The sequence below is a fragment of the Pseudonaja textilis genome, chromosome 7 (assembly GCF_049901715.1).
Source record: "Pseudonaja textilis isolate UNSWEBS1 chromosome 7, rPseTex1.2, whole genome shotgun sequence".
Lineage (NCBI taxonomy): Eukaryota > Metazoa > Chordata > Lepidosauria > Squamata > Elapidae > Pseudonaja > Pseudonaja textilis.
Window position 1 is genome coordinate 10,731,459 of NC_141996.1, and position 25,389 is coordinate 10,756,847.

General features: G+C 39.2%; 1 protein-coding gene and 1 long non-coding RNA gene across 9 annotated transcripts in view; one reads left to right on the forward strand and one right to left on the reverse strand.

The window, feature by feature from the left end:
- Positions 1-25,389, forward strand: part of FAT3 (FAT atypical cadherin 3) — a 541,042-nt gene that overhangs the window by 263,782 nt on the left and 251,871 nt on the right. For all 8 annotated transcript variants that reach the window (XR_015744255.1, XM_087937026.1, XM_087937027.1 and 5 more), the window contains exon 3: positions 8,803-9,117. Coding sequence is in view for 7 of the 8 variants with exons in the window: in XM_087937026.1 (XP_087793152.1) it covers positions 8,803-9,117 (315 nt within the window). In the remaining variant the exon portion in view is untranslated. The remainder of the gene's footprint in view (positions 1-8,802; positions 9,118-25,389) is intronic.
- On the reverse strand, positions 9,964-15,671 carry LOC148125241 (uncharacterized). Its single transcript, XR_015744256.1, has 4 exons — positions 15,601-15,671; positions 14,235-14,445; positions 11,436-11,578; positions 9,964-11,310 (listed from the first exon to the last, which is right to left on the reverse strand). It is a non-coding gene; the product is annotated as an uncharacterized LOC148125241 (long non-coding RNA).

Below are 25,389 nucleotides of genomic sequence, written 5' to 3' on the forward strand. Positions count from 1 at the left end.
ATTTGTGTAGCGATGTCAATTAAGCCCCTTTTCATTTCAGCCCACATCCTGAGTTAACAGCTGAAACTCAGCTGCATACAGTGACTTTCCGTGTTGGGAGCAACGGATTTCATTTTTAGCCATCGTGTGCTTATCCAGAACATCAACTTCAGCTGTTAGGCATGTCACAAAATTAGCACAACTGTCCATGTCTGAACTGTTTTGAATGGAAAAAGATTGTAGCTCCCTTTGTTTTAATGCCAATTAAAAATTCTACATGGCTATTATTGTAGGGAAAATCTTCAGGTCTTGGAGAGAGATGTCTAATTTATGGAAATTTGCTGGGATTCCAGTCATATTTGTCGGGGAAGGATAGGATTACTCAATTTTGGAAAGTTGCAAGTTCTCCCTCCGTTTTTGGGGGAGTTGAATTGTTATAGATCTATTAATTATGGATTCAGTCTCCTGCTGAACTACATGGTTCATTGTCTAAGCTAACTGGGGTCAACAGTTGCTTCCAATCCTGGAGCATAATATTGGGAATTTGATGGTGGTCTTGAGTTTTGCCAGAACAGGTGAATCCGTAGTCTTAATTCTTGTTCACCGGAGAAAAGATCTCTTCCTGTAATGATGCAATTATAAAAGGATATATCTGTTAGGCTTCACAGAGACATCGCTATAAATGTCAGCTCTTCTAATATTTAACTCTTAATTTAGGAATTAGCTTAGTGAGCAGGATTATTTTCAGAGGTGGTATTCAGCAGGTTCTGACCAGTTCTGGAGAACCAGTAGCGGACATTTTGAGTAGTTCGGAGAACCGGCAAATACCACCTCTGGCCCGCCCCCATCTATTCTCTGCCTCCCAAGTCCCAGCTGATCAACTGGGTCTTCTTTTATTGTCCTGCACAGGAGAACAGAGCTGAAAAGCAGGTTAGTGGGGTTGGGAATGGAGATTTTACAGTATCTTTCCTCTGCCAAGCCCACAAAACCATGTCACACCCACAAAGCCACGCCCACAGAACTGGTAGTAAAAAAAATTGAATCCCACCATGGATTATTTTCCATATTGCAGGTAGTAATGAAGCCATTTACTCACAGAAGATCTGTCTATCACAGTATGCAGAAATCACAGCACTTTCAGTCCATTATCTACAAGCCTCGATTTAGTTTCTATTTTTCCCCCACCCTTGTTTAAAGTCAACCATCATTTGGTCATTCTTTAGTAGCCTGAAGAGGCACCTTATCTGTGCTTGACCTAACAGGTTCTCTTCTAGATGGGAACATCTCCACAAAGGGTGCAGGAACAGCTCTGTTTACTGATAGAAAAGAACATTTGTAACTTAGAGTTGAGCTATGGAGTCCTTGGTGCTCTCTAAACTCGGTGGCTTAGTAACTTTTAATTTTAACTTAACTTCTGTGGACCTCTGGATAACCATTTGTCTGAAATGGTAGAGAGACTCGTGCTTAAGTAGGGGTTGGACTAGAACAGGGGTCTCCAACCTCGGCAACTTTAAGACTTGTGGACTTCAACTCCCAGAATTGCTCAGCCAGCAAAGCTGTCTGAGGAATTCTTGGTGTTGAAGTCCACAAGTCTTAAAGTTGCCGAGGTTGGAGACCCCTGGACTAGAAGACCTTCCAACTCTGCTATTCTGTTATTTTTGTTAACTTCATATTTAAGAGATTCCTAAGGATGTGTGTCTATCATCCCTATCACATTTTAGTTTTTTTTTTATTTTGCTCATTTGAAATTGTAATTTTTATTTGACAAAATAAATAAATAAGCCAGCCAGTCAGCCCCACTCCCTTCTAACACTGATGAAGTTACTTACTTAGGTAATGCAAGAAAACAACCAATCTTAGAGTACCAAGGACCCCACACAACCCTGCTTTGCAGTTGTTCCTGAATCCATATTACCAGGGACTCCTCTTGCCATCTGGGTTTGTCCGACTTTTTGTATTGTGGCTAAGACAGTAAACCATAGCTACAGACTGTGAGGAAGATGTTCCTCCTCAGCCACAGCCTAAACCAAGATACGAGTATGGATAACACAGTAAATCAAATAACAGTGTGATTTAGACTTGGATTTATGAGCTCCACCCTGCTATTGTTCCTTTTCTTTTTTGAGGGGAAAAAAAACTTTTTTTTTTCCATTCAGACACAACAGGAAGTTATATTGCAATCTTGCAAACTAGTGTTAAACATACCTTTTTTGATGTTTTCACAAAGGCTGGTGGAATAAAAATAAACAGTGCTTTGGTTAGAACTATAAAATGAACATAGTTGTCTCTTTTTTTGTGAAAGGAAGAAGGGTCATATGAATATCTTCTCTTTGTGTTAGAGAGAGAAAAATTCTCACAGGAGGAAGACATTAGCTATTAAAAGTCGCCTATTCTTTAACAGTTAATACAGAATTAATTCACAGTATTAATCAGAAATAAGAGCCTACTTATGCTCATATTCCCTTCCTTGGAATGAAATGCTCTGTCCTTGGAGGAAAAAAAAATCCCTTTGTTGAAGAGAGAAGAACAAGGAGAAAAGAAAAGTGGGAGAGAGGAGGGGAGAGAAATCTATATGGTTCTTTCTTTGTTCTTTCTTCCTTCCTTCCTTCCCTAATTTGAATGCATTTTAATTAGTCAGCTACCTGTAGGCACTCAGTATTGGACAAGAATGCATACTATACTGTACCTCAATTAGGAGAAAGGATAAATATTAACTCAGTAATGGGGTTCATAGTATGATATTCTTTCATAGAGTCTAAAATTAGAAACTTGAGAGTTATCCCGCAAACCTTAGAAATGAGAAAGAGGGGAAATTTGATTAAAAGACTGGGTGAACTGAAAATTGCAGCTTCATATTGTGCTCGTTCTGATACAATATCTAATAAAGGCCAAGGAATCTGATGCCTTTAGGTTATTTTGGATTCCAGCTGCGATAATTTCTAATAATCGGCCTCTCTGACAGAAGCTTATGGAAACTCGAATCCAAAATGCCTTTATGCCACCTGACATAATATTGTACGTTCCCCCAATATAATGGAAAATATCTGTGATCTTGTATTATTAGACTGTCTTATTGTTTTTCTGAAGGTGTTTGAAAAAACCCATAATCGATATACAACCCCCAATAAGTTGAACAAGATCCTGTAAAACATTTTTTTAAAAAAACAGCTTTTAAGTTATTTTTAGAGAATTCAGCTAGCCCTCAAATTACGAGCACAAGTTCTGTTGCTAAGTGAACCATTTGTTAGGTGAGTTTTGTCCTGTTTTGCCACCTTTCTTGCCACTTGTGTTAAGTGAATCACTGCAGTTGTTAAGTTAGTAACATGGTTGTTAAGTGAATCTGGCTTCCCCATTGAATTTCTCCTCAGAAGGTCGCAAAAGGGGATCACATGACCCCAGGACACTGCAAGAATCTTAAATATGTATCGGTTGCCAAGCATCTGAATTTTGATCACATGACCACGGGGATGCTACATCGGTCCTAAGTGTGAAAAGTGGTGATAAGTAAGCAGGGGTGGAATTCAGTCAATTCGGACTGGTTTGGGCAAACTGGATGTTAATTTTACATCTGGTTCATCGAACCAGTATTGCAAGGACTGGCTGGCCCCGCCCATCCTGGCCCTCCCCTCCCAGGAGTCTCCAGGTGGCCTGTTTTGGATGCAGGTAAGTGCAGGGTCCACATGGAGGCTCTGGGATGGTGAAAAACTGGCCTCCCGGAAGTTCCAAAAGTCTGAAAACGGATCTGTTTCTGGCCTCCAGAAGGCCTCCAGAGCCTGGGGGAGGCCATTTTTGCCTTCCTGGAGGCTCGAGGAAAGCCTCCGGAGCCTGGGGAGGGCAAAAAATAGGCCTTCCTAAATTTCCTGTAGGTCATGCCCATCATGGCCACGCCCACCCAGCAACTGGGCAGAGAATCGGTTGCTGAAATTTTTGAATCCCATCCCTGGTCTTAAGTCACTTCTTTTCAGTGCTGTTGTAACTTTGAACAGTCACTAAAGGAACTGTTGTAAGTTGAGGATTACCTGTAGAGATAGGTCCAGACGGACCGTGTTAAAATATATGGCCAAGTCCACATTGCAAAATTATAGTTCATCAGCAGTAGTTGTAATATATTTTCTGATCATCAACCTGACTTTAACTTCTTTCATTAAGTTCATTATTCATATTTATGAATGTCCATCTAGTCAACCTTGACTGATCTCAAAAAGGTGAAGCCTGGATCGTATTGGGAGGGGAGGCCACCCAAAAACTCCTAGGGCTATAAGCTAAACTTAAAGAAATCCTATAAATGAAGCTCAAACGCAGGGGTGGGATTCTACCAGTTCGCACCTATTCACTAGAACCAGTTGTTAACACCCTAAGCAGTTCGGGGAACTAGTTGTTAGAAGAAATTATTGGCCTAATCCTGTAAGGAAGGCAGGAAGGAAACCTTCTGGTGTTGCTTAAAGAAACTGTCTCTCCATTAACCCTTATTACATTCTTGGCAGGCCTAGACTTCCTGTCTCAGGAACTTCTCTGGAGTTTTTCCCCCCTCCTTTGCTGGTACTTTGCTTGTGTGGAGTAACCATTCAAAATTACAATGGCACTGAAAAAAGTGACTAATGACCATTTTTCACACTTACGACTGTTGCAGCATCCCCACAGTCATGAGAGGCCAGGCGAGGTGATGCATGCCTCGATGTAAAAGATATTGAGTTGGCCACACCCAGCCAATAACATGACCACCCGGTCACATGACCACCCAGCCATGCCCACCAAATAAGTCACTCCCACAGAGCCGGTTGTTAAAATTTTTGAATCCCACCCCTGCTCAAACGGTTTCTATACTGCAGGGTCCTTGGAGCTCTCTGAGCTTGTATGTTTTCTCACAGACATTTTATTACCAAACTAGGTAACATCATCAGTGCTAGTGACTAAGACCGAGGATGTTACCCAGTTTGGTAAAGAAATGTCTGCAAGAAAACAACAAAGCTCAGAGAACTCCAACCTCCCCAGATTTCAACCTTGAGCTGCAAATATTCTTCTATTTGTTTCCGTATCGTTCAGAAGGAAATCATGTGGAAGTGTCAACAGTCATCAGGAACTAAGCTTAACTCAAAGGAAACTTTATTTAAAAGCCAGAGAGAAAATAATAAATAGCAGTTGATACTGGCAATTTACTCTGTGTCCTTGAATCCTTTCACAGAATATAAATTAATGAGTTAAGTTCGTCTCATCCATTTTTGGTTGAAAATGTCCTCCCACCCCCTCCCCCCAGCAAGCATTTATTTAAGGCTTATAATGATTTTCCCATATGTAAAGAAAACATGGCAATCCTTGGATTATCTTCCGGTTTAGCTTTTTGCAAATAAGGGAATAAAAGTACCAAACAGGTGCATTGGTGTTATGATGGTGTTCCGGTTCATTTGGAAATAATTTGGAGGTAACCCAAAGTTCCCCCCAGTTTTAAGACAAATGCTGTGCTGTAACGTGAGCCAGTCCCTCAGGCTTGGGAAACTGTTGATCGTTCAAGGATCAGAATCAGAATAAAGCTGGAAGGGAACTTGGAGGTCTTCTAGTCCAACCCCATGCTGAAGGCAGGTGACCCTATCCCATTTCAGACAAATGGCGGTCCAGTCTGTTCTTAAAAATCTCCAGTGATGAAATGCCCACAACTTCTGAGGGCAGATCGTTCCACTGGTTAATTGTCTCTTCTTAATTCGAGGTTGCTTCTCTCCTTGATTAGTTTCCATCCATTGTTTCTTGTCTTTCGTTCTGGTGCTTTGGAGAATAGGTTGACGCCCTCTTCTTTGGGGCAGCCCCTCAATTACTGGAATACTGCTATCCTGTCACCCCAATCCTTCTTTTCTCTAGAACAGGGTTATCAAACTCACGGCCCATGAACTGGATGTGTCACACGCTGGCCACACCCATGCCCAGTTTAGCAAAGGGGAAGGGGGGAGTTGCGATAAGTCACATGGCGATGCCATGGTGACGTGAGTTTGACACCCCTGCTCCACACACACACACACATCCCTGGGGGTGCGAGACGATATTCTAGGGGGTGCGAGAAAAGTCCAGGTAAATAATAGGATATTGGCTATATGTTGGCATTTTTATTTATTATGCAATGGATTAACTTTGTTTTCATTTTAGAGTTAAGTATCGTTATTTAGTGGCTGTCACATACATCGCTGAAAAGGTTCAATCCTACCATATATTTTAACACGTTCAGTAGTTCCTAAAGTCTAAATTTCAGGGGGTGCGAGGTTCGAGTGAAATTTCTTTAGGGGTATGGGGCGAAAGAAAAGGTTGGGAACCACTGATCTAGAAGATACCATGACACACAGAGAGACACATACGGACACGCATCAAAAAAATCTCCAAGGACTCAGTACCGCTACTAATAAACTACTCGCAGGAATGAGCCTTATTCACCAACTCGGGGCTGATATAGTTGCATTGACTGAGTTTTTTTTCTTCTTCTCTGGGATCTTCCTGCTTCTCTCTTGCCTATGTCCATTGTCTCCTTCCCAGTAAAACCTTCAGGCAGCTGGAGATATATTTATGTACTGGCAATCAGCTATTTTGATTAGGGCTGTGTGAAAGCTTTTGTTTTGTTATTGCCTGTCTGAATCGCTTCATCCGCCAACATGCTACAGTGATAGCCATTGTGTATTTTGAGCTCCTTTTGTTATGCAATAAAAATGCCAGTTCAGAAACAATCTTCAAAGCAGGAGAACACAAAGCAAAATTATTGCTGCATAACTGACCTGGATTCTCCAAGTTTTCAACTATTTGTCATTTGCTATTCAAAACCTTGCCAGTTTGAATGCCATTCTGAATTATCGGTAGGCATTGTGTCTCAACTTTGGCTTAAACCGCTCGGTTCAATCTCCACTTTTTCTTCCCAGTGAAAAAGGAAAATGTTTCTTAAAAAAGGACTTTTTGGCTAATGAAAATATTCACATATTTAAGATCCTGATGTACTTTAATTGATCGTCCAGCTTATTAAATGCTTCCCGTTTTGGGCTTTTGGCCTAAATTTTGCCTTCAGCCCTCACTACCGGTGTTGCCCTATAAAGATAGTTCTCAAGTTACAACCATTCATTTAGTGACTGTTCGATATTACAGTGGCACTGAAAAAGGACTATGACCAGTCCTTGCACTTATCCATAGTCATGTCATTAAAATCCGTCTGCTTGGCAACCAGCATGTATTTACAAAAGTTGCAGCACTCCGGGGTTATATCATCTCCAGTTGCAATCTTCCTAACCTAACCTTCTGGCAAGCAAAGCCACATTCACTTAACAACTGCATGATTCACTTAACAACCATGGCAAAAAAAAGGCTGCAAAATTGGGCTCAACTCGCTTAACAACCATCTTGCTTAGCAAAGGAAATTGGGCTTGTAAGCCAAAGATTACTATAATTTCAAACCTTTATCAGGAGGGAATACGGATAACTAAATCTGCTAGAAAAATTCTTTTGTGGCATCCTTAATATGCTGAAACCAATCTGTAGTGGAAGTTTGGAAGAAACTATTTATAGAAAACTGGGAACAGATCACAGATTTTAATTTCCTATCACACATAAGAGCTACATTGGCATGTGGTCAAAAGTCTTAAGAATATTTTGAACTTGTGAATAGGGGCACATTGTGTTTGAATCAAGTACAAGTGTACTCTGTTGTTTTTCACATGCGGAGTATTCGTTAAGCACATCGACGTGGTACAGTTTTTCCAGAGGAAGGGATGAGATACAGAAAATATGGGGAAATTAAAAATTTTGGTCCACTTTCCAATTTAACTTTAACTGGGGGTGTACAGGAATATTCTGGACAATTATATTATTTTTTTAAAAAACTGGAGGCTTGTTTGAGACCCATAAAACCCCCCAAATCGGAATGTGTTTGCACTGTTCCCTAATATAGAGTTTTTGAAACAAAAGACAGGGAATTGGCGGGAGGGGGATAAAAGAAAAAGAGGACACATTGTGAGAAAGAGAAGAAGCCAAAAGTATGTTGGTGAGGGGGTGGGATTACAAGCACATGTGGTGGATGGGAAGGAGACAGTCTGTGCAGTAGATGGGAATGGAAGTAATGAGCATTATGGGTGGGTGGATGAGAATATCCAAGTGAGAAGGTGATGTGGCCTGCTAAAATATGTGTGTCTTATTGGAAAGCAAATTCGCTCTTTGGGAAAGGGTTTCAGTTATGGAAATATTACTGTGGTTATCAGAAGCAGGTTTTTGCAACTGATGTTCTCACCCTTTCCAAATAGACTACCCAGAAAACACTTGCAAATTACAGTTTTTGGTCACCATGTTACAAAAAAGATGTTGAGATTTTGGAAAATTTGTAAAGAAGAGCAACTAAGATGATTAAAGGCCTGGAGGCAAAAATATACGAAGAACGATGGCAGGATTTGGGTTGGCTTGTCTAGAATAGGAGTTTCACACTCGATCCCGTCAAGGGCCGCATCGGGATTTTGTTTGCCCTCTGGGACAGGTTGGGCATGGCCTGGTCGTCGCGACTAACTGGGTGGGCCAGGCCAGGCCTAGGGCATCAGAGTCCGGTCCCTTGTTCCCAGGACAGCTCACGGACCAACTACGTGGCCTATCGCGGGCTGGATCCAGCCTGCACGCCACATCTTTGACACCCTAGTCTAGAGAAAAGAAGGACTAGGAGTAACATGATAGCAGTCTGCCAGTATCTGAGGGGCTACCACAAAGAGGAGGGTATCAACTTATTTACCAAAGCACCTGTAGACAAGACAAGAAACAATATGGATTCATTGCTGTTTTCTGCAATTCCATGTATTTTTTTTTTCTCCTTTTGTTCTGCAGGAGTTATATACACAGGCGATATCCTTGATCGAGAGACAACTCAGTCCTACTGGCTAACCGTGTATGCCGCAGACCGTGGAGTTGTTCCTCTTTATACCACCATTGAGGTCTACATTGAAGTGGAAGACGTAAATGACAATGCGCCCTTGACTTCCGAACCCATTTATTATCCGTCTGTTTTGGAAAATTCCCCGAAGGATGTTTCAGTCATTCAGATACAGGCACAAGATCCTGATTCCAGCACTACTGAAAGGATGACGTACAGGATTACAAGTGGAAACCCCCAAAACTTTTTTGCCATCAACACCAAAACGGGTAGGAGATACTTCCTTGTTTTTCATGCTATCAAGAACAGTTGGATAAATGCTGTGGAAGGTTTTCTTTGCATATATTCTTTTTCGTTCAGCTGTCTTTTGTTCTTCTGCTTCAGAGAATGTTCACGGTTATTGGTGGTTAGTTTTCACGAAGCTGGAACACTGAAACAAGATGACACAGAAATATGTGCCAGATTAACACATATGAGCTGTGGTGGCGCAGTGGTTAGAGTGCAGTACTTCAGGCTACTTCTGCTGACTGCCGGCTGCCTGCAGTTTGGCAGTTCAAATCTCACCAGGTTCAAGGTTGACTCAGCCTTCCATCCTTCCGAGGTGGGTAAAATGAGGACCCAGATTGTTGGGGGCAATAGGCTGACTCTATAAACTGCTTAGAGAGGCCTGTAAAAGCACTGGGAAGCAATATATAAGTCTAAGTGCTATTCCTATTGCTATATTTCTGAAGCTTGGTTTGCAAACTATAACATAGATGAAGCTACTGTTGCGTCTGAACTATTCCACATATTTTTTCCATGTAAAATATATCAACTGGCCTTTTAATAATTTTCAAAATAGATGCAGTTCCAGTAGTATTTGTTGTTTGTATCTAAGATTCATTGGTTAACAATTAATTGTTATTATGTAAACAGTTCAGATTTTCCCATCAATTCTAACTTGAGAAGATTTGTCACTTTTTTTCAGTCCATAAATAGAGATTTCCTAATTTAACAATTCAATCTAGCATTAGGTTTTTGCATGTACAAATGTTGCCGTTTCTATTATTCAAACGGTAGTTGAATTTGTCATAGTGCTATTTGTTGTTTGTGTTGAGGAAAGAATAACACTAATTCAAATATTTTGCTTTAATGGGAATGGTTGTCATTTACAGAATAGTCACCTATAAAATATTGGGTGATATTTAGTGCCTATTTTGTCACTGTTAAATTAAATCTTCCAATTAATTATGATCGGAAGCTTCTGGATTTTTTTTAATTGGACAGCTATTATACATATTGTTTATATTATTCACTTGAGCCATTTCCATACATAGAGATGGACAACATTTAAAAACTATTCAATATCTCTTGCCATCCTTTTTCATCGCTCTATCTTGGTCTTCATTCCCCTTCTTTTGGTTCATTGTAGACATCCTGAGCAAACAATCATTTTCTCATTATGATTTAAAATGATCAAAATTGTGGTTGGAATTTCCCAACTAGTATGCACATACTGTGGCTTTGAACCCCTGTACCTCATATTTTCATTCTTCGTGCGGTAACATCTCTTAGATAAAGCACTGGCCATAACAAATCTTTTGCCAATTCTGCTTTCTTTCCCATGGTTTTCTTCTATACTTCCAACCCACAGCTTGTTATTGAAAACTGTCTGGAGCTTTTATTCAGATTTGAACAACAACAAAAAAAGTACTTTCTTGTATAGATAACATGCAAACTCCTTCAACTTAAAACCAGATTGTGGTGAAGTTTCTAATGGCATAATCCTGGGATGTGCTATAAAATATCCTTTCTAACATTAAAAACACTTCTTAACTCAAATGTCATTGCTTTTCAGTTTCGATACCAAAGTAAAAAATAAATTGCCTTTAGATAAAAACTGAATTCAGGCCTGCCAGTTTGCCTGTGGTTATAATCTGGATTTCGGTGTATGAAAAGAGAAGCCTATTTTGCTCCTTTATATCACGTACAGTCTTTAGCAAGTTTGTTATTTGTACTATGTAAATATGTAAAAGAAATCCTATTTTACTTTTAGGTCAAATAAACCATAATTCAGAACAGAAATGTGAAGGTCAATAATTTTCTGAAACCAAATATTTGCCTACAAAGGTTTAAAATGCTTTAATAAGTATTTAATGATGTATATTTATAGAAGATCCAGAAAAAGCTTCATACAGAGCACAAAGCAAGAAATATTCACAAAAATCAGTGATATAAATACAATTTTCAATTAAAATTAAATATACGTTTTAAATGTGTGCTATTTCAAATTAAAAACTAAGTTTCCTTAATAATGGATTATGAGCTCACTTCTCATCAAAATAGATTTTATTATATTTGCTAACATTTAGGTAGTTCCGGCATTGTTTTTAATCTTTATATGTTGGGTATGTGGATTCCATTTGTACTGAAATTCTGGTCATGTAAATTCCATACATTTGTCCAAATATTGTGCCTTCCAGCTGTGGAAATTGAACATTTTCAGTATCACTGGAAAGTGTAAGTTTAGAAAAGGTGCCCTTAATTATCTTATTGATATATTGCAGATCTTAAGCTTCAATGTTTTATGCCCCCAGCGGTTACTCACATGGCAATGATATTTTTTCCACCTTCGTGCAGTCTTCATTAATCAATAGCCTTACATCCCTTAATAGTTCTTGTAACGTGACATTTTTGCAATGGCTAGAATATCATTCATAACAAGCCATTTGCTTTTCAATTTTGCCGTTCCTGAAAAAGGGGTTTTTATTTTGGTTAGGGAAGGGGAGAGAAGGAAAGAAAGTAAATAAAACAGATGATGAAGTTACATACATTAAAGTAGATTGATTGCCACTATAAATTTTCAGTTTTATTTCCCATATATAAGTGTTAATTTCACAGCAACCCATAGCGATAATTTATTGCCTCAATTTATGACATTTTTGTGTGGTCGGAGGGAAGAGATGAATTTTAATTCCAACCATTATGCTCTTCAAAATAAAAAAAAAGGACAAACTGCTAACGGAAGAGCTAACAATTATGTTCTGGAATGATGTTGATAGAATAGGAATAGAAATAGAAATAGAAATAGAATAGAATAGAATAGAATAGAATAGAATAGAATAGAATAGAATAGAATAGAATAGAATAGAATAGAATAGAATAGAATAGAATAGAATGCTTTATTGGCCAAGTGTGGACACACAAGGAATTTGTCTCCGGTGCATATGCTCTCAGTGTACATAAAAGAAAATATACATTCGTCAAGAGTCAAGAATCATAAGGTACAACACTTAATAATAGTCATAGGGTACAATAAGCAATTAAATCATACTAGGAAATAGTCAATATAAATCATTAGGGTACAAGCAACAAGATTACAGTCATAAGTGTGAGCAGATGGGTGAAAGGAAGGATGGGAGGATTAATAGTAATAGTAATGCAGACTTAGTAAATAATTTGACAGTGTTGAGGGAATTATTTGTTTAGCAGAGTGATACATCTAAAGGTTCTTTGTATGTAGAAACCTTTATTCTGTTTGGCGTTACCACTTTCAAATTATTAACGGTGTAGAGTCTTTAAAAAGGAGGTTAAAAACCATAACATAAATGTGAGAAATGTCTATAGAGATTCTCAGTCATAGTTGTCCCAAAGGTGCTTTTTCAAGAGGCAACTGGACTTTCTTTGTTTTTGAAGACATTTTGCTTCTCATCCAAGAAACTTCTGAAGAAGCTTCTTGGATGAGAAGCTGAAACGTCTTCAAGGAAAAGCAAAGAAAGTCCAATTGCCTCTTGAAAAGGCACCATCACTGTCAAGAACAGAAAACCTGGAGCTCGCAAAAGCTACTCGCTTAAATGCCATTCCTGTTTAATAACCCTCCCTCCACTTAGGACAACATCTGCCAGAAGAAATTCAAAAAAGTCAAGATGGGATCAATGTTTATATCTATTGGTATCCCCTTGGCTTAATTTGACTATCAGTCATCCAACTTCTAAGCATCATCAATGTCTTTTAAGCATAAAGTAAAAGTAAAGATTCCCCTTGCACGTATGTGCTAGTTGTTTCTGGCTCTAGTGCTCATCTCCATTACAAAGCTGAAGAGCCAGCACTGTCCAAAGACATCTCCATGGTCATGTGGCTGGCATGACTAAATGCCCATGGCACACGGAACACTATTACCTTCCCACCAAAGTGGCACCTATTTTTCTACTTGCATTTTTTACATGCTTTCGAACTGCTAGGTTGGCTTAAGCCTGGACAAGTAACGGGAGCTCACTCCATTATGCGGCGCTAGGGATTTGAACCACCAAACTGCCAACCTTTCTGATTGACAAGCTCAGTGTCTTAGCTACTGAACCACCACGTCCCCCTTTCAAACATATATAACATTAAATAGGAATGTAAGCAGACAATTTTCTTGGAAAGCCCAAACCTCTTATTTTCTGGATTTTAAGGTGGGGAGGGAATTTGGCACTTCCTCTCATGTCCGCACTTAAATCCTCCCCAAGTGAATAACATACACTAAAATTGCCCCTAAAATAGGTGATTGAAAGCAGCTCGTTGCGTTTTTGGTGAACTCTAAAGGCTGAAATTGGGAAACTGAAGCAGTTTCTCCGCTAGAGGATTAGGGAGGGAGGGAGGGAGGGAGGAAGTCAGCTAGCCAGAAAAGGTGGTGCAGTTGAATATTTGGCTTGTCAACAAGATATTCTTGATACAGTTTCAAATTGTTTGGAACGCAGAAACAAACAGTTACAAGTTGCGCTAAAACTAAATAGACTAGACTTTACACAATAATAGAGTGTAAATTCTCCTTTGAATAAAGCTCAACTTCTGATAAATTCAGAGACAGACCCACAATTACTTCTTTTTAGAATATTTTTTCTACTCCCCAATCTACTTTATAGTCCTATAATTTCCTGAATGTCCCTCATCCACAACTTAACCAGGTCCAGGCAAGGTTGATCAGGTACTACCACTTACAATAAGCTGTTAATTTGGGATACTCAACCTGATTCAGAATGTGCACTGTGATATTTGCCACACCTGTAGGTGACATCTTACCAAGTTTGCATCCTTTTCAAAATCTTTGATTTAACAATAACAATTGGCTTCAAAGTAAATCAGCGTTCTGAGCCTCAGCCTTTTTACCTTTAAGAATTTGGAATTTGCACCTTCCAGTTTGTGCCTTCTCCTGCAGGAGAGTGTGGTAGACAACAGTTTCCACAATCATGAGAACAATGGTGGCAACATTTTTATGTAGATGTACAACAATCTGTATTGTACATACATCATTGAGTAGCTTGCTGTCCTTTAATCTATATATGTGTGTGTGTGTGTGTGTGTGTTCCAGCATAACTCTGGAACGCTTCGAGCAATTTCAACCAAACATGGTAGACAGCTGACTTACCCTCTGGAAGAAAATTCTGTAGGGGTAAGACACTCCTAACACCCCTCAGGGTACGTGTGCCTTAAAACGGCTTCTACTGTACAGTACAGTCGAGTTGCCATGGAAACGACTTCACAGTATTCCACAAGGAGGCTCCCTCTCACTTGCGACGCTGCACAAGAGAGCTACTACATCTAGAACTTCAGAAACAGTACAACAGCATGTGGCCCAGCTAAAGAATAAGAGAGATAGCGCTACTATGTCTAGAGCTTCACAGACAGTACAACAGCATGAGTCCTGACTCCAGGATTTTCCTGTCTAATACAGGATTGGGATAAATAAATACCCGGGCAATGCCGGGTTATCAGCTAGTATTAGATATTTAACATTTGGTCATATTAGGAATCTATATGTTTATGTGTTATAGCAAAAGAAAAAAAAAGTGAGGTTTTTCCCCCCAGCGTCTCTCGCCTCCCCCTGGGAAAAATAATTTTATAATCTCATTTCTACTCCTTAAAATGATATATGATTTGAGTAGAAATGATGATGAATGATACCCTAACCGTCACTCTTCAACCCGTTTTACAAAGGGACGTAGTAGGAAATCTTATATAAATCTGTTTACAGTATCAGATCATTACAATTCTGGTATGCAGAGGAGTGGTTAAGTAGTACAAAATTCAAATACAAGGACAAGGGAATATTTCTCCAATTGGGGATACAAATATTTATTTTTATAGGTGCACTCTTTGCTGATGGTCAGGCGTCTTCTTCCTGTTGACTTTCAATCATTTCTACTGCGTCTCAAAGCATTGGGAATACAGCAGGCAGTTTCACTGACAGAAATATCATTTATTTACTCTCTAAGATGTAACAGATATTCCCCCTGCTTTTTGATTTCTGAAAAAGAGAACTTTTTAATTGCTGCAACATGTTCATTTCCATACATTTAATACCCACATAATGCAAGCATCTGAGTAAACTGCATATGGAAGATATTGAGTTCCTTGGACACAATGAACGTACGGAGATGCTCAAAGCTTCCTCAATGTAGTTGTGTGTACAATGAATCAAGAGAGCCATAGTGTATTTATTTATTTTGAGTTTTGAAACCACTCCTCTGCCTCAGAGCAGGGATTCTGAGTGGAGTAAAAATAAAATATGAAAACATAAATATATTCAGGTAGTCCTCGACTTATAACAGTTTGCTTAGCGACTGTTCAAAGTTACAGTGGCACTGAAAAAAGTGACTTGTGACCATTTTTCACACGTACGACCTGTCAGAGGTTTTGCAGAGTGATTGCTATTATGAGACAATTATTAGACATTTAACAGTGGTTTATCTACAAGACAGTTATATACAAACATATACGTGGTAGGCAAATACCTGACTAGTATGCAAACTTCTTCTTAACTCCACATGGAGAAACTTCTGCAATGAATACCAGTCACAAGAGAAAACCACACCCTCTAATAGCTGCCTCTTATATAAACACTTCTTAAAGGGATCTTTAATCCCCAGTCTTAAAGGGAAATACCCATGCTATGCTGAATCACCTCTTACTGCATCAACCACATCTGGCAGCTATTCACTGCTTGTTGGCTCTTAAATCCCAAGACCTTAACACGACCATTGCAACATCCCCATGGTTGTGTGATTTACATCTGGATGCTTGACAATGGACTAACATTTATGACGGTTGCAGTGTCCTGGAGTCATGTCATCCCCTTTGTGACCTTCAGACAAGTAAAATCATTGGGGAAGCCAGATTCACTTAACCACCGTGTCACTAATTTAACAACTGCAGGGATTCGCTTAAAAATCGTGACAAGAAAAGACGTAAAATGGAGCAAACCTCACGTAAAAAAATTCTCAAGGAATAACACACATTTTTCAGTGCCGTTGTAATTTTGAACAGTCACTGAATGAACTGTTGTAATGACTACTTGTATTCTAACTCTTGTTTTAATTACCACCTAAGAACTTTTGTCTGTAAGTTTCATCTATAGGTAATTTTTATCTATAGCTTTTATGTTTTTATGTCTTACTCTTATACCTCCCAGAATCTCTCTGTGAAGGAAATTGGCAGCTTCTAAATGTGATCTATAAACAAAATAATGTACTTGCAAGACTCGGCTACAGATACTTAAGTGTGCTGATTCTCCACATACAGCCTGAAGATTTCTATGACAAAGGTGTCGAAAAGTAGACCAAAGGGACCACAAATGATAAACTAAGTGTTGTGCCGTTGCGATGCACATACAAAATGCAATGGTCATTCCATCAGTTTGAAAAACCATGAGCTGCCAGAGATACCTGTGGGCTGTAATGTTATAATATCCACTCTCATTTCACACCAGGACTACAGTTTTCCATATCATGTTAAAACCAGAAATTCAAGATTGTAATGGGGTGAAGAAAATTGATTCATTCTTTATATGACCAGAAGATTGTTCCAATATTTGCCAGGTGAGCGGGAGATGCGTGTTTCGAATCATATAGTGACTAACAGCCCATTATTTTCTTTTCTTTTTTTTTGACTCTACCTATCACTCTGCAAAGTGTGCAGAATGTCTGTTTAAAAAGGCAGATCAAACAAAGTTCTCCATTTGTTAGCTGGTAGGGTTTTTTAAAAAACGGATTTTTTTTAAAAAAAAAACAATGAATGTGAGAATCTTCTGATATTGCTTGATTTAAAAAAAAAAAAAAACTAGAAGCACTAATTCCAACCAATGTAATTTGGTTATCCTCAGTGAGACAGATCACCCATATTTTTGGTACAGATAGTCAAGGAAGGCTACAAATAAGGGATGTTTGTTTTCTCATTATTATTGTCAAATTGACCACAGTTTGGTCTAGTGGTTAAACAAATTGGCCAAGAATTTAGGAGACTGGAATTCTAGTCCCGCCTTAAACATGAAAGTAGTTAGTGATTTTTGAGCCAGTCATTCTCCCTTAGCCTGACCAACTTCATTGGGTGGTTGTTGGAAAATTGGAAGAGAAAAGTGTGTTAAATATATTCGCATCCTTGAGTTACTTAAAAAGTAATAAAAGCAAGATAATGTAAAGATAATAAAGACAATTTAATCAATTATCAAACAAAACGCTTTGAACACAGGGGCTCAGCCTAGATATGGTGTAGATTGGTATTTATAGCAATGTGTTTTATTTCATTTCTTTCTTTTTTGCATATTTAATTGTATTGTCTAAACACAATTTAAGAAAGGAAGCATTCTATGTATGTATGCATAGATGGATGGATGGATAGATGGATGGATAGACAGATAAAAGGAAGAGAGAAAGAAAAAGAAAGAGGAAAAAAGAAAGAAAAAAGAAAATAGGAAGAAAGATATATGAATGGATGGAGAGAAGGAGGGATAGATAGAAGGATAAATAAAGGATAGATAGATCAGAATAGTTTGGTTTTTTGGTAATTCAGCATTACTCAATTTTGTGTCATTTGTGCTTTCTGGAATTCTGGAATTGCAGTCCCAAAACATCTAAAAGATGAATTCTAGTGAAAACTCTGGGTTTCCTCAATCCCTCACAAGAAATATGTTTTTGGAAGTAGATCACTTACACATTTTGATATCTGTGTCTGATATGGCTTCAGTCTATTAGCTTAGGCGTCTATAAGGCACACTCTTTCTTCCCCACAAAAGCCTTTTCTCCTGGAATTAACTTATCAGTTGGGGCTGTGTAACATAAAAAGGTCACACTCTTTCTGTTTATAAAGTTATTTGGTGTCCCTAGGCTTGTGTTACACCTCTTTGAAAATTATGTTATCTTTCCACAGAAGGTAATACAGTAGTACCTAGAGAGACCGAGAAAAAAATTTACCGGGCTTTTTGGCAGCTGCCAAAACCAAAAGTGATTCATTTCCGGTAACAATTCTCACAGACTTTTCTTTAACAAGATTTATTGAGATGAAAAGCTCACTCCCTTCATCTTGATTCATTTCAAGTTTCCAGAAACTTTCAGTCATGGAACAATTTTCAGTTTTATGTACTGAACGTACTTTCATTAACATGAAACAGGGCTAGAGATTTTCTGATTTTCTTTCTAATAGTTTTCCTATAAACTGGTAAAACGGCAACACTTTCAATTGGTAATGGAAAGGTAGCAGTTTGCCGCTTAATAACTGCCTCGCTTAGCAACAGAAATTTTTGGGCTCAAACTGTGGTCATAAGTAGAAGGAAGAGTGACTTCACTATTACATTCTTTTCCCAGAGTGGGGAGGTGAACAGAGGGGGTATTCAGCCAGTTCGGACCAGTTCTGGTATACTGGTAGCAGAAATTTTGAGTAGTTCGGAGACCTGGCAAATACTACCTCTGGCTGGCCCCACCCACCTACCCCCGCCCTATCCTATTCTATATTCCCTTGTTTTTTACCTCAGCTTATTCACACGGCAGAGCGGATTGTCACGCCACAGCTGAGCTAAAAAACAGCTCACCTCACCAGCACTGACAGAAGGCGGGTTTTGTTTGCTGCGCACATTAGGCGCATACGCACACAAAGCGCTCTCTCATAGAACTGGTAGGAAAAAATTTGGTATCCCACCACTGGAGGTGAACCTTTAGCCAGACTGCCAAGATAAAATTAAAATAATCCTTTTTGTTCTGGCAAGCGAATGAGAAAATAATGAAGCTTTCAAATATGATTTATGGCAATTTAGTGCAGCAAAAGACAGAAAATAATAAAGTAGAAACTGGGCACTTTCTTTCTCCTCATCGTGCAGCTTTATTTCTACTTCATGCTGTCCGTATAAATGCTAACGTTTCTTTTCAGGCATTTTACATTTCTTAGAACTAACTGTTGTTGCAGGTCACTGGTCTAAGGGTCTTTTATTTAGTCAAACCAGCCAACTTAAAATAAATACTGCTGTGTTCAGGGAGGCGTGAAAGAATTTGTAAAGTAGCTTTTGTGCTGATAGACTTCATTTTGTCATTTGGTGAAGAGCTTTTGACGTCTGAATCGTGGCAGATAAATCTGAGTGTGTGTTTCTATTGGTGTATTTAATTCCTAGGCATAGAATTATGGAGCAATTAAAGTGACCATCCTGATGAACTTTTACTGTTAAACATTTACCACTGAAAAGGAAAAATTCTGCAGGTTAAGGAAAACCGTAAATGTTAAGGAAGAGAGAAGGCTAGCTATGTCCTTGTACAACAGGGGTATCAAACTCAATTACATTAAGGGCCACATCAGGATTGTGTTTGACCTCAGGAGGCAGGGTCCCAGGTTGGGCGTGGCCAGCTCACTCATGTCAGGGGCACCTGTGGTGGCCCCAGGGCTCTGCCAGTGAAAACAGAGCTCGTGAGGGACGTGTGCAGCCCTCTTGAGCTCCATTTTTACTGGCAAGAGGCACTACAGGCCAGATCTTCTCTGTTTCCAGGGCATCCCCGTGGACCAGTTCTAAGTATCCCACAGGCCAGATCCAGCCCCTGGGCCTTGAGTTTGAGACCCTTGTTGTACAGGATCAAGTTACACTGCAAGATTTTGCTGCAGATTTTACACTTACTCTTCAGTAATAGGTGCACAAATGAATTTAGGTGGAAGACTTGAGTGGAATTCTCTAAATTGTATTCTTCCCTCTCCATTACTATTCACTCTTTCCTCAAATTGCGCTGTGGAAAGAAACACAGGATTTTGCAAAATGGCCCAAACTAAAATTCTGTACATAAAAATCATTTATCCTGAATACTTGGAATTTTCAAGAAGTCTTTTCCATTGTAACTGTATAATTGTGGTTTTTGAATTTCCTACAAGAAAACTGGGCTAGGCAATTTGTCAACACTAGGGAGTTTTAACTTTTAAGAGATGTGAGGAAGACAGGGAGGAGAGAAGGAAAGTAGGCCATAACTCAGATATCCATAAAATGTTGCAAAAATGTGTTTCCCCCAAAATAAGACCTTGTCTTACTTTTTTTTTTTTTTGCCACCAAAAAAGGCACCAGGTCTTATTTTCAAGGGAAGTGATCCACTGACTAACTTCACTTGCATGCATCACCTCTGGCCTCCTTTTCGCTGTCAGAGTCCTTCAGGAACTTCTTCGTCTGCGACCGGCAAGGCTTTCCTGAAGGCCTCTGCAGCAGATAACAGGGCTCCGGATTGATCCAGAGATTTGTTATCAGCTACAGAGGCCTTCAGGAAAGCCTTGCCAACCTTGCCAGATGCAGAAGAAATGGGCCAGCAAGGCAGGGGTTGGGGTGTGTGCAAGGCCTGGCTACAACTGTCCAAAGATAGGTAGTAGGGCAGCTCTACCACCCTCATCCCCACCCTAGCTTAATTTTTACCTGTGCACTCTGGAGTGGGTGGGATCTTAATTAGGGCTTATTTTGGGGGGTAGGGCTTATATTGGGCACATGTGTAAAAATCAAGCTAGGACATACTTTCAGGGTAGGTCGTATTTTCAGGGAACGGGGTAGTTATTTGAAGATCAGGCAAAATAGACAAAAACACAACATTAGAAATTTTTAGAGGGGTTGCGAGTACTCTAGCTCAGGGATCCCCAACCCTTGGGTTGTGTGGCCCAGTACTGGACCATGCAAGCGGTGGGCAAGCATACACACAGCTCCACTTCCGTGAATGGCAGAAACCCACACTCACAGGTGTAGCTTCAGGGGCAAGTTTTCCTAGCGCACTCACTGCTAGGTCAAATGGTGTTCCATGAGCACCCGCCCCTTGTGCAAAACCTGCTGCTGCAGCTGGTCGTGGGAGAGTAGAGGTTATGGTGCCATGGTCTGTTTCAAATTGGAAAAAAAAAAAAGCATCGGGTAGAATATGGAATCTATAGCGCACCAAGATTAGGGACTGCACGGAAGACACCGTTTTACCTTATTCTATTGTAATTCCCTGTTATAGGCAATTTAATCAGGGGACTGCATTCAATGTACCGAAAATTAAAATACATCATAAAATACATTGTAAAATCAACCAATCAGTACAGCCAAAGCATGTCGGAAAATAGAAGACATAAAATAAAGTGGTAAGCAGTCTTTTTTTTACATGCTCTTAGTTCAGGGTCTTCCAGAAGACACAAAATTCAGATTTTTTTTTTTTCCTAAAAGGTAGCAGGGCCAGAGATTGGACTAACTGGGCTGGAAGCGGGGGCAGAATGCTGTTACAGGGCAGGGCTGGTTGAGAGAAAATGTACCTCGCAGATCCATGAAATGGAATTGTTAAGTAGGTGGGACCGAGAGCATGGGAATCCTGAAGAGCTTATATACGTAGAGAGTTGTTTATTTATTCATTCAGTCAGTTATTCAGTCGTTCATTCTCCTTATACATTCATTCATTCATTTGCTTGTCTGTCTGTCTGTCTGTCTATCTATCTACCTACCTACCTACCTACCTACCTTCCCACCCACCCACTCTCCCACCCACCCAATTCAATGACTCTGGGTGGCTTGCAAACAATAAAAACCCAAGATAAAAGAATTTTAAAACAACAATATCCTTCCCCCCCACTCCCGCAACAACACACAATCAAATGAGCCACTTGATGGGCTCCATCTCATTCTGGGTTCCCCAGGCCCATTGAAGAACTAAGTCTACAAGGCCTTACAAAAGGCTGTAAAAATGGGGGCCAGTCTAATCTCTGTGGGAAATAATATTCCGTTGGCAGTGAAAGACATGTAGCCTTGCTTTTTCAAGATCCATCACTAAGCGATCAGTCATTACATATGGTTTTGCAATCTTTTTTTTTTTTGCCATGATTTTTAAGCAAATCATTGTAGTCAAACAACTCACCTGGTTGTTGAGCAAATCCAACTTAACCTATTGACTTTGCTTATCTGAAACCCTCACAGAGTTGCATACGGCAACCACACGACCCAAGACATTGCAAATCTTGTAAATGCATGCCATTTGCCAAGGGTCAAAATTTTGATCCCATGACCACAAGGAGGCTGCAACAGTAATAAATGTGAGGACCAGTTGTCAGTCAAGGTTTTTTTTAGCGCCGTTGTACATTCAGTCATTAAAGGAATGGTTGTAAGTTGACGTCTATCTGTAGAAAATACCGATGGTATATATTTCTTTTCAAGAGCAGGAGGAGAACTGCATTTTTTACATGGCATTTTGTATGATTTCATATACCCTGAGATATTCCCTTGACTTCTTGGTATACTTTAATTTTTCATCATCATTCAAGCATGCCTAAATACAAAAATCTACAGAAACGGGGTAAACAGATGGATTAGCAATTGTGCATGTAATTAGAAATAACCCTCGATACTGTTTTCTGTAAGTTTAAATAGTCAACTCCCTTTATATTGGGGAGGGGGGGTTTAAAAACCATCTTGATTGAAATAAATGATTTCCCAATAATAAAATAAATAAGAAACCATCTGAACGTCTGTCACTGAGCCTAATTTTAAAATACAATTTTCACTTTAAACAAATTGCTAGAGTTTCAGTAATCCTAAGAATGATCCAATGGGAGCATGACCTTCTACTAGAGTCACCCTTGCCATAATGATAAAAAAAAGAAAGAAAGGTGAAGCTAAGATTGTAGGTTAACCAGGTAAAACAAGAAACTCAGTAATTAAACCCAGATGAAGGCATTTGAGAAACTCACATCTTTGGGGTTGCCAAGAAAAATTGGAGATAGCTTACTTGTGATGTTTAGATAAGTTTTTTGTCACAAAGTGAGACGATCTGAAGTTAGAAGATGCTCCTCTGGTTATTGAGAAGACCACTGACATATTCCCAAGCAGATCTGAATTTGATGATATGGTCAGTCCCAAGCTGTAAAGAGATCTGGTGATGTTATTATAAAAAGAGGTGCTCATCCAATTGGTACTAGAATCTGGGGGGTCATGAACTAAGAAACCTTGCCACTATCAAGGCAGAAATTAAATGTACTAAATTATACGTTTTCGGAATAAGTGATGTTCTATCCTCACTACACGTTACTCTGTGTGCAGGTCAACATGCAGCTAAATCCACCTATCCTCCAATAAAACAGACCATGTGTGTAGATCTGGATGCTTTATTGAAAGAACAGGATATGGTGAAACTGAGGAAAATAGGGAGACACACAATGAGAACCAAATACAAGATAGGTAGTATTGAATTACTGCTAAACATAACAGTTAATAAATACAAGTAATTTAAATCACACAGAACGATGCTCTGTGTGGTGGGGATGTGGGTTTGTCCTTGGATGACCATGTGCCACAGATTAAGATGGATTCTTCTTTGTGCTTCTGTCTTTTCCAAATGCTTAATGAAATGGAGTGTGGTTTCCCAGTGTGCATTTGTTTGGGAGTGCGGGCTGATAGGTAAAATAGGTTGTGTCAGCTTCACACAATACACTTGGTATTTGTCTTTCCAGCCACTAGATGGGATGAGAGCACAAAAACAGTATAAAAAGATCTTATGTTGGGTCATATTTGTTCCTCCGTCCACTAGATGGGGATAGACAGCAGCAACAGTATATAAAAGTTATATGCTGGGGCATGACAAGTGAATTTAATTGGATCAAAATGGGCTGGTATAAATCAAGTGTTCATAAAAGTGAGACCATATGAAAGAAATAAAATACAACAATACGTAAAAAGGAGAAGTTCAATATCTGATTAATCCAGTTAATTGGGTTTATTAACCCAATAAATGACAGCTTTGTCAGAATTAATGGTGTCTGATCAACAACAACATTGCACAACTTAGTTTTTTTGTTGAGTGGCTACAACTGTTTCAAACAACAGAACCACCTGCTGTACACCTGAACTTTATTGGATGGACAACATCAAATTCAAATTAGTAACATATTAATGGAAATTGAGGAATTGTAATTCATTCAGCTAAGACATTTCCAGGCACAGATTGTAGAACAAGACGATAAATCATCTGTATCAATTGTACAGAGTAAACTTGAAAAATAAAAGAAAGTTAATGTGATTGATCTTTGATCAATCCTTAAAATTACTGCAAGGGATGTATCCTGTCTACTTACCATATGTGAAAGGGAATTTGAGGAACTATGAGATTCAATGCCTTATTCAAATATGAAAATGGATAAGAAAATATTCTCGGAATTTCAAAGCTAAAAAGAACGAAGAATCTTTCAGGACAGCGATGTGGTGTTTCTGAAAAGGACAAAATAAAATGTTGAGGAGGGAATAGGAATAGATGGCTAGAGCGGTGTTTTCTAACTATTGCAATTTCCAGGTGTGCGAACTCCAACTATCAGTATTCTTATCGATGGCCATGTTGGATGTGGGATTCTGGGATTTTTAATCCACACGCCTTGAAAATTGTTAAGGTTGGGAAATATCACTCTGGAGGCATTTTGTCCAATTCTGAATGATATATGAAAGGATGTTTCACATTGAAGACCAATACCTCATCACTCTAGAGAATGGAACATGGAATAATTGATTCCAGTTATAGGAAGTCAGATTACTTTTGAATGTTAGGGGGAAAAAAACCTCTCTCTTTTTTTAATAATGGAAGCCATTGAACAGTGGAACCAATTATTAAGAGAAATGATAAATTACCCTTTGCCAGATGTGCTCAAACAGAAACTGGAGGTGTCATGGGTGCTTTAATTTTGATTCCTACATGATCGGGTGGAGGGCTCAGTGGCATAAATCTCTGTTAGTTTTGATTGTTTCATGCTCACTGTCCAGATGCTGTGATTATCTGAACCCGGGTTATTTAAACACCATAATTCTAATTGTCATCCTTGATCACTAAAGATATTAGTTTCAACTGTTTGTCTTTATTCACTCTTGCCACTTTCTCTTCTTCTACTTCTTGTCAGTATGTTATGACCACCCTACCTGACCCAGTTCAATGGTGAGTTTTAGCAGGAGCAGTTAATGAGACCAAAAGTAATGCAGTAGGAGTGTAGGAGATGACCAGGCTGAGCCTGAGGGTGGGGTCAAATACATTATAAGTCATGAGTCCTTACATGGCCATAAGAGATCTAAGTCCAGCCCACCTTGAGTGCCTAGTTAATTCCTGCTCATTTCCCTTGAACGTTAGTAGCTCAGATTTTTGTAGAGCGCTTAAGCTTACAATAATACTCATTTGCACCAGCTCAATTGGAGGAATACAAAAATCATTGTCCATGCTCGTGAGTTTATCGAAGGCTGGCACTCCAGAAGCAATTCCGTCAACAGCCACATTGACCTACAACCAGCCTACGAACCCCTTAGAATCTGA